The following is a 12,094-nucleotide window of genomic DNA, read 5'->3' as shown; positions in this document are numbered from 1 at the left end:
TGTAGCAAAACTCTACCAGTCATGGACTAAAAAGCATGAGCTAAACAAATATAAGTATTACATTCTAACACTCTTCATCAAGCTAGAACATATATGTTAATCATGCCCACCTTGTTAGAAATAATAGAAATATGATAACCAAATAATGTTTGGTGAAGACATCAACTAGTTGGCTTCTTGTTCGAACATGGGGAATTGTGATGGTTCCATCTCTCACCTTTTCACAAGTGAAATGACAATCCACTTTAATGTATTTAGTTCTTTTATGAAGCACATGCTTGTTTTCCATGTAGTAGTCTCATTATCATACAATATGTTCATCTGTGTGGATTAAGTAAACCTTACTTAATAGATTACAGAATCATATTCGACCACATCTGTTCACAAATGTTCTTGAATATAACATTGTATCCAGATTCTACATTTGACCTCGAAACACTATTTTTTTTTGTTATTCTTCCATGGAATAAGATTTTTTCCAACAAACACGCAACAACACATAGTAGACTGCCTGCTTGTAGATCTCTATTATAGTTGGCATATATGAACCCTTCTATCACATGATGACCATGATTCCGGATTGAGATGCCATGACCCGGAGCACCCTTTAGGTATTCAGAAAGCAATGTTTGGCTGTGTAATCATTAGATAGTTTAGTTTTCCCATAATTCATCTATACTTTTTGGATTCTCAAGAAGATCTTCATCTTCTACTTTTAACTTCATATTTGGAATCTTAGGAGACTCATAAGGGTTTGTTTCAATCAAACAAGAGTCATTCAATATACACAAACAATATTTTCATTAGGATAAACAAATTCCTATTTGAGTATGAGAGATCTAAAATCCCAAAAAATATTTTAATGGGCTTAGGTCCTTTGTTTGAAATCGAGATGCAAGAAAATCTTTCAGGCTCTCAAAACAAAAAAGTAATGTTAATACATGAATGCTTGAATTCTTAAAGATAAATAAGAACATCAAGATCCAAATGTTGTATACAGGAATGGTGGGTCACAAGACACATGAGGATCATCACTCGTAGGATTCTCACATGGAGGTGGCATCATATAGGAATCTGATGTAGATTGTTGTTGCCTTGATATATGTGATCAATCAGTGGCTTAGTTTAACCTTGAGATTGTGTCGAGTGAATGTGGTAGGAGACTGGGATGATTTAGGACCATGTATGGTATAAACCAACAAATAATCATTAGCTCTTGGATTGTAAGGATTATACACAAGAAAAGGGTCGATTTTCATGGAATGTAACATCACGGGATATGATGTACCAATTATGCGTAGGATAGAAGCACTTATTCCATTTTTGAAGTTGATAATAGCAAAGACAAATACATTTTAAAGACTTTGGATCTAGTTTAGTTATGTGTAGTCGGGTATCATAAACAAAACATGTATTACCAAATATCTTCAGATAGATGGGGAGTATTTTTTTAAGAAATGATTAAGAATGAAACTCTACCGTCCAAAACAATCGAGGGCATTCAATTAATGAGAAAGCAAACATTATTAACAACATCAACCCAATAAGGTTTAAGAACAATGATTTGAAATAAAAGAGTTGTAGCCACTTCTAGGAGATAACGATTATCTTATTTTACTACCCAATTTGGGTTGGTGTGTCAACAAATGAGGATTCATGAAGAAGACCATTTTGAAGCATATAAGACTAAACACGTTGATATATACTAGCCGTTTACCCACGCAAAGCGACGAGTGCGAATAATTTCTTTTATAAATTAGTTTCTAGAGGCGATTATTTTTTTGTGCAAATAATTTACTACATCTAAACAATTATTAATAAGAGTAATACTAACATAAATGAAATCAATAAGAATTAAAAATGAAAAGTTTGGATTCTTTTACTCATGTACATGAACATATGATTGATTGTGCATTATTAATTGTGCAACACTTCTGTATACACAACATTATATGTATACACTTCATTGTTATTGAATTGTTCTTCAAACTTCACCGGCAGTAACGTTAGTGATTGGTGGCAGTGTAATATCCTTTTGAATCGTATTCTTTTTAAATCATATTTGTTATTATCCAAAGACCGCACAATCAACAATAACATTTGGTTTGCTAATATATATGAGGCAATGAAAAATTTGGAAGAAAATTTATATAAAAAAAATCTTATAAACCATCGTCTCATTTTCTTAATAAAAAAGAACTGTGGTTTTCACCACCACAACATGTTTTTACACATTTTTTTTTGTCTTCGAATTCAAATACCATCTTAATTGTACTTTTTTATATATTAATGTTGTATAAAACCCTTTTTTAAATTTATCTTTATCTATTATTGTTAAGTGTTTTGAGAATGGTTATATATATATATATATATATATATATATATATATATATATATATATATATATATATATATATATATATTAACTCATTGGATAAACATTTTCGGTGATTTGGGTTTAAGGTTTTTGTGGTTGAATAGTGAAACAAATATTATGAATATGTTGTTTATGTCATATCTGTGTAATAGGACGGACGGTGAATAGTTTTTTTTTTTTTTTTTTTTTTTTTTAATGATTAGTACATAATGTCATAATGTTATGCATAGAACATATAAAATATTGATAAATAATATTTATAATTAGTGTATATTTATATGTATATTTTTATGAAAATAACTATTAACGACAAAACAACAATTTATAACCATGTCAATATCTCACATTGATGTCCAGCAAGACAATGTCAAAATTAAAATTTAATTATAAGAATTTTTTACAAATATGTATTTAATATGTTAATATGAATGGAAATTTATATATTTAAATATTATTAAAAGAGAACCTTTAATTCACCAATGAAGCAATCAGGACCCTTGATTGTATTTCAATCATATGTTTTCCACCATTAGATCAAATTGATGACATCATCTTTCCCAAATAGAATTCAAACACAATTACATTTAATTATATAATCTTTAAATTCAACAATTATGTTATCAATTGAAACAAATCATTCTATTTATATAGAAGATGCCAATTTCTATAATTAATATTGTTTGTAATTTAACTCCCTTATTTATAGCTTTTGGCTTCAAAATTTAAATCCTTTTTTAAAGAACTCTTTAAAGATAATGATTTGATTATTCAAAAACACCATATATATATGATTACATTGAAGTTGTTATTCTTAAGATTTTGGATTATTCAACTCTTTTTTTTCTAGGTTCTTTCTTTACTTTGTTCTCCTTGTAATTTTCCAATTTCTTGCATTTACTCTCTTCTTATAACATGTTATTACTGTAATTCCTGTTGAGAGGTCATGAAAAAATTTAATCAATCTAATTTAAGTATATTAGTTTCATTCATATCTAAATATTATTATAAGAGAACCTTTAATTCACCAATGAAGCAATCAGGACTTTTGATTGTAATATATTAAAAGGTATGTTATGTAAAAGTGTAAAGGAATTGGAAACATATTTGAGGAATATGGAAGCATTTTGAGGCATCTCACGTCGACGGGGGAGAAAAAGTTTAAAGGTCGACGGGGGAGAAAAAGTTTAAAAGAATATGAACTCTATTAAAGGAGCCTTACCGGCATTTGGAAGAATAATAAAAAATCCCATTCAAAGCGGTTGGCTCTTATAAGTCGGCTTGCTGCATTGGCCTGTATATTAGAAAACCAAAATTTTGATCAATAAAGCGGTTTTATTTCCGGTTCAACCAGTCCGGTTTAATCCGATTTTTAACAAAACATGTGGTTTGGTTTTCAAGCGTTTTTTGGGTGTTAAAAAACCGGTAACCTGGCCGGTTCCCGGTTGAACCAGTTCAACCGGTCGGTCCGGTCTGGTTTTCAAAATACTGGTTATCATTTGCTTTGTTTTGACTTAATAAAAGTTGTCATGGGCTGACCTTTGTTAGGGTCGGAAGAGGTTGTGTCCTTCCTGATTTTTGAGTTAGAAGTAGTATCTATATTTTAATGTTATATATATTAGGTCAAAAAATATAAAATATTGGTTGCTCACTATTTTTATACATATTATCTATATTTTAATGTTATATATATTAGGTCAAAAAATATAAAATATTGGTTGCTCACTATTTTTATACATATTATATTTTTGTCTCCAAATCAAATGTTAAAGCTCCATCACTAAAAGTTGTGACGAGCTTCGGTCTAAATAGGAAAAAAAAAGATCTAATGTATTGACTTTCAAATATTGTATTTGAAATTAATAAAGAGCTTATGGTAGGAATGATTATATATTATAAATGCCACCTCAATAGGATTTGTACTTTGTACATGTAAGCTTGCAAAACCTTTCTAACTCTAAAAAAAATATGAATGGTTTTTTGGAAAAAAAAATAATGGTTCTCAAATAAAATGTTTTTTTGTAATGGCTTTTCTGAAAATTTATGTTTCTTTTAGGTTAATAATTAATAGTAACAATGATTATTAATACCAAAAGTACTATTAATTATTAAAACATTAAATTAAAGGTAAATAGATAGTCATTTTTACCAAACTCATCATAGTAAAATAAATGGATGTTAAATTAATTGATAGACCAAATCCACAAATAAACCATGATTTTTTTACAACTTTGCAACTTTTTAAAATGTATCCAAATTTTTGTTGTTTTGTTTATTATATAACTCTAAATAAGGTCATACATGAAAAGATTTTCTAACCCAATAGTATCAGATGTTTTCCTTGCTTAAGGTCGATGGTTTATGTCTCATTTACAACATAAGTGGAATTAAAAATACTTCATATTAGATTTGTCATTTAAAAAATAAAATTATACACCCAAGATACTCTAACATCGTGAAGACATTTAATTGGTTATAATTAAAGGCCAAAAACATTTAATTGGTTATAAGTGAAGGCAAAAACATTGGTAAGTTCCAACAGTAGGATAAATACACAAGATCATAAAACACTTTACTCAAGTACATAGAAATTTCATAACAAATATTTGCACCTTCACAAATCATCATACATATATGTGCTTAATAAGTGAAGTAATCCATCCTACTGATTAACCAAATCACAATGGTTTTGTTTAATCACTACAAAAATCAAACACTGATTTTATCACCATTGATGTCTCATATCCTCATATAGCTTACCCTCATGCCCCTATACACAAACATTCAAATTCCACAATACAAAAATTAGTAATGGGCTTAATGGGTTAAGAACTTAATGGTTTCATATCAAAGAAAGACGAAACCTTTTATGAAGATGTACGATTATTTGGTGGGCCCAGTTGGAGTGGGTGTTTCCAGATGCTGCAGATGAACTGGTTGTGGAAGAAGACTGCATTTGATCTTCAACTCTTCAAATATTTTCTTCAACTCTAAAACCATTTCACTTCTTCGCTTATTCTTTTCACCATAATCTTGAAAGTTCATTGTGTGATTAATAATAAGTGCCACCTTTATCATGTTCACATTTTCTATCTCCTTCACCACAAAATTATGATTCGCATACCATAACTGAGGGTTCTTCTCCAAATACCTGATGTTTAATATTCACATATTAATTTCTTTTTTATCACAACATTATATGCTGTGTATGAACTTACTTTTTAATCTTGTCTTTTAATAGCCCAATCTTCTCAAATGGTGTTGCAAAATCAATAGAAAATTCCACCTTATCACCCATATCTGGACTCCTATAGAAATTACTAATCGGCTTTGTAGCCAAAACCGAATTCGGATAATATATCTTCTCATTATCAAATTTCAAGAACACTGTATTTAAGATATTCATCTCTTCAACTACCATCTGTTGAAAATAACATATAACCAATCATTTAAATGCAACAAATTTAATTATAATATAGTAATATACTAATATACCATAACATGTCCATTTCGAACCTGAACACCATCAATAACACAGCGATCCCCAACATCAAACGGATGCATGATGAACACAAACACAATTGCTTCAAAAACAGTCTTGCAAGTGTTCCCAAATATAAAAGCAGCTACAACAAGCTGTGAAGAGAGGAAGACAAGTATTTTGGTTGTAGCAATCTCTGTTAAAAGAAGCCATATAATTATGATTATAACAACTAAGACTGCTGTAACAAGCTTGTTCAATTCATTCACAGCTGTTTTCGTGTCATCTAATGCATGTGCTAAAGCTTTTCTCCCATTGTAAACCTTTACCTGTAAATAAGTAACAACACACTTCCTTAACATTAATGTCAATTCAGAAATTACTCAAAATATGAAGGAGATAAGACAAGGAGTCTTACCACCCATTCTGTTAAAGTCTTCCTATCGATTTGACCTTTTTCAGCCACATCGATCATTGGAAACACGATATCTACCTCTTCCTTGATCATGAATCTCCTTAGATCAATATCTTCAATGTATCTACAATGTTTATTAATAGATATGAAGGTGTTCAGAGTTGTTGAAAGAAAATTAAGAGATATAAAGATGTTCAGTTCTTACGTAAAACCAGGCTGAGCAACATTTCTAAAGATATGATAAGCAGCAGCAATGGCTTCCATCTCACTGGTGATTTCTTTGTCTGCAGATCCAATTCCTTCTCCATAATAAGCGCTTTCTTCAAGTTCACCAGAGAAAGTTGAGAGCCCTGAATTTGATATTGTGTCAACCAACATCTTCATAGTCCATGCAGACACTTTTTCTCTCTTCATTTGATGAAGCTTACTTACATCTATCACTTCTTTTTTTGTCTTTTTATCTTTCCCATTCTTCTTTACTTGTAAACTAAATTGGCTTTTACTAGTGGAGGCCCCAACGTTTTGTAATGATTCCATAACTGGAGGCCCTGAAAGGGTGTGGAGAACATACTGAAGAAAGATTGATTCTTGAATTCTATCAAAGAAATTGCTGACGTGGAATGAAGTTGCAAGAATCTTGAGCAAGAAAGTCTTTACAAGCCACAAGATTGAACCCACTAATAAGGCAACAATGGTCCATGTCAAGTAATCCAAAACCTTGGCTGCGTTTTTTGATCTTCCAACATGTTTGCTATTAAACAGTGATGTCCAAGTAACAAGAACTACAATCAACCATATGCATACTTGAACACTCTTTTTTAATCCGTGTACAAAGTATAACACTTTCTTTCTCAACAAGAAGTTCAGTTCTATCAGCAATACAATGAAATGCATAAGCCAGTTGGTGACTAACATACCACAAATGATCACTGTTATAAGCACAAACCACTTCCATAACTCCAAGCTCCATATCTTGTAATTTTTCAACTTGGGAATCATTAAGCTAGCAACTATACAACCCACAAGAAAAAGCAATACTACCCATTGAAATAGTACTTTCAGCTTCACCCTTTTAAGCTTTAACTGCTTTCGTATGTTAACCTTCTTATAAATCTCTTCCTCGTTATCACTCTCATCTCCCCCTGCAGCTCCAGGTGATGCCATTAATGGAGTCTTTGGTGTTATGGACAAAGTTCTTGGTGTAGCAGCTGGAGAAGCAGTAGTAGTATTGCCTGCTACTCTAGGGGAGGCTCGAGCTGATATCCTCATGGGCGAGTTTGAGGTCTGGCCTACTGGTTCATGCATTTCATCGAACATGTTGTGATCAATTAAAGGTTGTTCACCAAACCTTGATTTGGGCTTGGAGTAAATCGATCTTGCTAAGGTTTTTCGCCTGGTTAGGGTTTCAGGATTGGGGATTTTAGGAGGCCTGTTAGGGCTTGGCATGAAATATGCATTTTCAGGATATGAATCAACAGACTTTCTATGAGGTGATTCGGGAACACCTCTCGGTTTTGCATCTCTCGGTGCTCCAAAGGTCGCATGTTTCGCTTCTTTCTCTTCTCCGGGGATTGTTAGGACCACTTCGCCGCTTTTGTTCTCCGTCATGCTGATCTCCCCTGTTTTTGAGGTTTTACCATTTGCATCCATTCACAGTCAAAAACCTAGAAATTACAGTACACACTGTCACCATCTGAGTTCAATCAATTACCATTTGTAGCTAATAAACATAAAAATAACAACTAATGCTTCCAGGATCTGGTCCAAAACTCACTTACGAGTTTACGAACTTCCCAGTGATAAATAACAGAAGAATAATGAAGAATGAAGTTGATAATGGTTACATACAGAAGTGAATCAACAGAAGAGATTTTAAACTAAGAGCTGAAGCAACTTTGAGGTTGACTTCAGCATTAAGATGAGAATGAGAGGTAGATAAAAGTCACTCTGTAGTCTGTACGAACATTTAGTCATAAATGGTAGGAAAAGTTAAATCGAAGTGATTAAACAAAGACAGAAAAAGACTAAACATATAAACAAACGTCTTTCTGGTGAGAAAATAATTGAACTTACGCAGACAGCCTGCCGCCTGACAAGCACATACATACACATGCAAAATGCTACTGGAAGAACTTCTGATTCCTGAAAAACAACTTGAAGCAGACAACGCCGGAAAAAGAAACACGGTGATTTTTGGTGGCCGTGGAAACGCAGGCGGCGGAGAGAGGGTCACTCAGAGAGGAGACAAGACGATCTGTAGGTCCATGAAAAAGGGTGCTGCTCAACTTTTTAAAATGAGGACTTCCCTTAAATTTTTTGCAGCACAAGATATTAGATTAGATATAGGAATATATAAAGTATTTTATATCGTGTTATTAGTTTATGTTCTCTTTGTCTTTTAATGTCTAATATTCTATAGTTTTTTTATTTTTTTTATTTTATCTTATTAAAAATAGAAATAGAGATTATTATGATATTATCAATACAACTATTTTTGGCTGTGACACTTATATAATATTAATAAGATACCATGTGTAACAATCCGATCATTAAAGAAAAAAATAGAATATTTTAGTAATAAAATAAAGAAAATAAGTTATATCTGATGTTTTTTAATCTCACTTTACTTTTAGAAAAAAAAAGGTCAATATTTATGAAAAACAGTAAAACAGTATCTTAGTCATTTATTGCTTACATGTGAAACATGTTTGTGCAAATTATTGAGTGTCTTATATCATACAGTGATAAATATATTTTTGGTATCAAGTATCTTGATCTTGATTAGAAATAAAACAAACGATCATAATCCTTTGTTTATACATATAATTTATTAGGTTTAAACCCGTGAAAACCGTGGGTGAAATAGAAAAAATAATATTCATAATTCGAAATCGTAATGAATAATTAAATATTTGTAAAAAACTTATTAATATACAAAAATAAAAGTTTGTCGGTATGTTTATAACTTTGTTCTAAAATAAATATATACACACCATTTTGAATATCCAATTCACATTTTATAAGGTTAGATGTTTGATAAAATCATGAATTTATACGAAACAATATACAAATCATGATACATTTATTGATCTATATTAAACACTAGGTATGAGACCCGTGTACTACACAGGTTTATTAAAAATAAAAATTTAATATCAATATTTAAACTTTAAATTTAAAATCAATATTTAATATCAATATCAATTTTAGAGGTCTCATTAATTATGACATTTATTACATTATAAATATATCAATTCTTTTTCAAGGAAGCATTTATTTCTCTCAATATTGTAACCGAAATAAGTTGTGATATGTGAACAAATCAGAAAATTACATGTGGAAATAAGTAAATTTTAAAAATCTATTAAAATGCCATGTGTCCAAATCAACGAGGACATGACATGTGGCAGAAAATGAGTTTTATTTATTAGTATAGATAAGAATATAAGAATATCATATCTAAGAAAGATCAACTGCAACCTACTATTACTATTAGTAGAAAATGATAATATACAAAATTTTAAAAAACCAATTTAAATAGCTAACTTCTAGTCATAAATATAAATTAGATTAAATTTGTAACAACATGATTTTTCAAACCAAAATTTTTCATTTTTAATATTCATAAAACACGTGTCTCATCATTCATTCTCAAAAATCAATACAAGTTTTCAAACAATTGTCTAAATCCAGGATCCACAAACATAACTCCAAATCTCGAGTGTGTGCACAATCACGTCGGTGTCTTCCCGCGATCCTGCGGGGTACCTGAAACACATAACATATAACACGGTAAGCACGAATGCTTAGTGAGTTTCCTAAAATACCACATACAATAATTCGTCACTCGAGGCTATACTCTGTACGACCCTCTTGTCAGTGTGTCTCAGCGGGACCCTCCAGTCCCGTAGCTCTTTGGACCCTCTAGTCCAGTCTAGCTCGTTGGACCCTCCGGTCCGGTCTGGTTGGGCCTTCCGGCCTCATAAATCGTTGGACCCTTCGGTCCGGTCAGATTGGCACATAGCACACACACACACACACACACACATATATATATATATATATATATATATATATATATATATATATATATATGGTTAGATTATTTTGTTTTCACTATCTATTGTGTGCATGTATGATTGATTCTGGACCAATCATTTTAGTTATTTTAAGAAAGTAGTTAATGCATATTACATGTTGAAGATATAATGAATATTAATTACATCTTCAGCATTTAATATGCATTAATTATTTTCTTAAAATAACTAAAATGATTTGTTCAGAATTAATCATACATGCACACAATAGATAGTGAAAACATTTGAACCTAACTTTCTCTCTCTCTCTCTCTCTCTCTCTCTCTATATATATATATATATATATATATATATATATATATATATATATATATATATATATAGGGTTAAGTTCAAAGAAGAATAATAACATACAAATGGTGTTCTCACGTTCTCACAATAAATATTGTTCTCAAATGAACTTAATTATATATATATATATATATATATATATATATATATATATATATATATATAGAGAGAGAGAGAGAGAGAGCGAATATTGAGTTAGACAATATATCTTGATGGATAATTTATACCCCTTGAACGATTTCCTTTACATATTGAATTACTATTTTGATAATGTATGAATATAATGTTATGTAGTATAAATACTCATCAAATGTAAAAAGAAAATCATATCATCTTGAATAAAATCTTCTAAGTGTTCAAGAATCCTCTCAGATCTTCTTATTTTATTTTATAATGTTTTGGTTTAGTTTTGTTAGTTTTAGTTTTGATTACGTCGAATTTATAACATGTTATCAATACGAAAGCTCTAATCAAGTGTAAATCACATCTATCCTACTCAATGTATGTATTACTTAATAAAAATGGTATTTATTACAAAACAACCAGTATATTAAAAATAATAATGAATTATGAAAAATTATTCATTATTAACGACTAATGATATTTATTTACTTTGTTAGTCTTTATTTATGTATTCTAACTTTTATTTATGCATTTACATTATGTAACTAATTTTTATTTATGTATACTATCATTTAAATTACGCAACTAATTTTTATATATATACTAACGTTTGTGTATACATAACAGTGTATACATACCAATGTTTATTTATTTATATTTTAGATATTATTCATAGTTTTATTTAAACATTTAATAATATTTATTTATGTTTCTAATTAGTAAAATTATACCAAGTAAAATTATGTACTACTTTTATGTCTTATAATGATTTATAAAATAGATACACATATATGTAATATATATACACAACGGCTATATAAATGCAACGGTTATAAACAACAAAAGCAACGACTTTATTTTTTTACTATAAATAACATCACTATAAAATTTCTTTATACCACAAAAAGAGTAAATTCTCTTACTTTTTAACCTTATCAATATCAAAATGATTCATCTCGTTGTGATTCTCGTAGCTATAATGACTATACCACTTGGCTTCCTAATTTTCAATCCCACACCAGATGTATTTTATCTTGATTTATTTTATCATTTCTTAGTCTTGTGTGGGATGATTTTTCTCTCACTTCTGTTTTGTGCAATACATATTGAAATAAATGAATTTTAATTTTCATCTTGTTATTTTGTTTAAAAGTTACGGTTACAATATATCTAACATTGTAAAGCTCGACTTTGCAGCACTTGAAGTTAGTAGGAAAACTATGTGCGATGGATGATAGATGTAAAAATTCATCTTAAGTGAATGAGAATCTTAAATGCTATATATGAATTTAATAATTGCTTGATACAATACA

The 12,094-nt window shown here is 30.0% G+C and overlaps 1 protein-coding gene across 4 annotated transcripts; it reads right to left on the bottom strand.

The window, feature by feature from the left end:
* Window positions 1-4,945: 4,945 nt before the first annotated feature.
* Window positions 4,946-8,606, bottom strand: LOC111880555 (mechanosensitive ion channel protein 10). Of its 4 annotated transcripts, none has more exons than XM_023876979.3 (7): window positions 8,344-8,606; window positions 6,476-7,934; window positions 6,274-6,394; window positions 5,870-6,184; window positions 5,593-5,795; window positions 5,239-5,525; window positions 4,946-5,144 (listed from the first exon to the last, which is right to left on the bottom strand). In XM_023876979.3, the coding sequence occupies exons 2-6, from the start codon at window positions 7,918-7,920 to the stop codon at window positions 5,258-5,260; spliced, it is 2,352 nt and encodes a 783-aa protein (XP_023732747.1). In that variant the 5' UTR covers window positions 7,921-7,934; window positions 8,344-8,606; the 3' UTR covers window positions 4,946-5,144; window positions 5,239-5,257. The 4 variants fall into 4 exon arrangements, with proteins under 4 accessions (XP_023732747.1, XP_023732750.1, XP_023732749.1 ...); XM_023876982.3 differs by having other exon boundaries at window positions 5,891-6,184; XM_023876981.3 differs by lacking the exon at window positions 8,344-8,606 and adding an exon at window positions 8,119-8,271.
* Window positions 8,607-12,094: the final 3,488 nt, after the last annotated feature.

This window comes from Lactuca sativa, chromosome 5 (genome assembly GCF_002870075.4).
Source record: "Lactuca sativa cultivar Salinas chromosome 5, Lsat_Salinas_v11, whole genome shotgun sequence".
Lineage (NCBI taxonomy): Eukaryota > Viridiplantae > Streptophyta > Magnoliopsida > Asterales > Asteraceae > Lactuca > Lactuca sativa.
This window is presented reverse-complemented; position numbering and strand designations above follow the sequence as displayed.

Bases quoted from the DNA above. Each gene is read 5' to 3' on its own strand.
- LOC111880555 (XM_023876979.3), bottom strand. From the start codon at position 7,920: ATGGATGCAAATGGTAAAACCTCAAAAACAGGGGAGATCAGCATGACG. The intron at 6,395-6,475 runs GTAAGAACTGAA...TAAACATTGTAG, and splicing joins GTTGCTCAGCCTGGTTTTAC to ATACATTGAAGATATTGATC. The intron at 5,526-5,592 runs GTAAGTTCATAC...ATTAAACATCAG, and splicing joins TTAAAAGACAAGATTAAAAA to GTATTTGGAGAAGAACCCTC.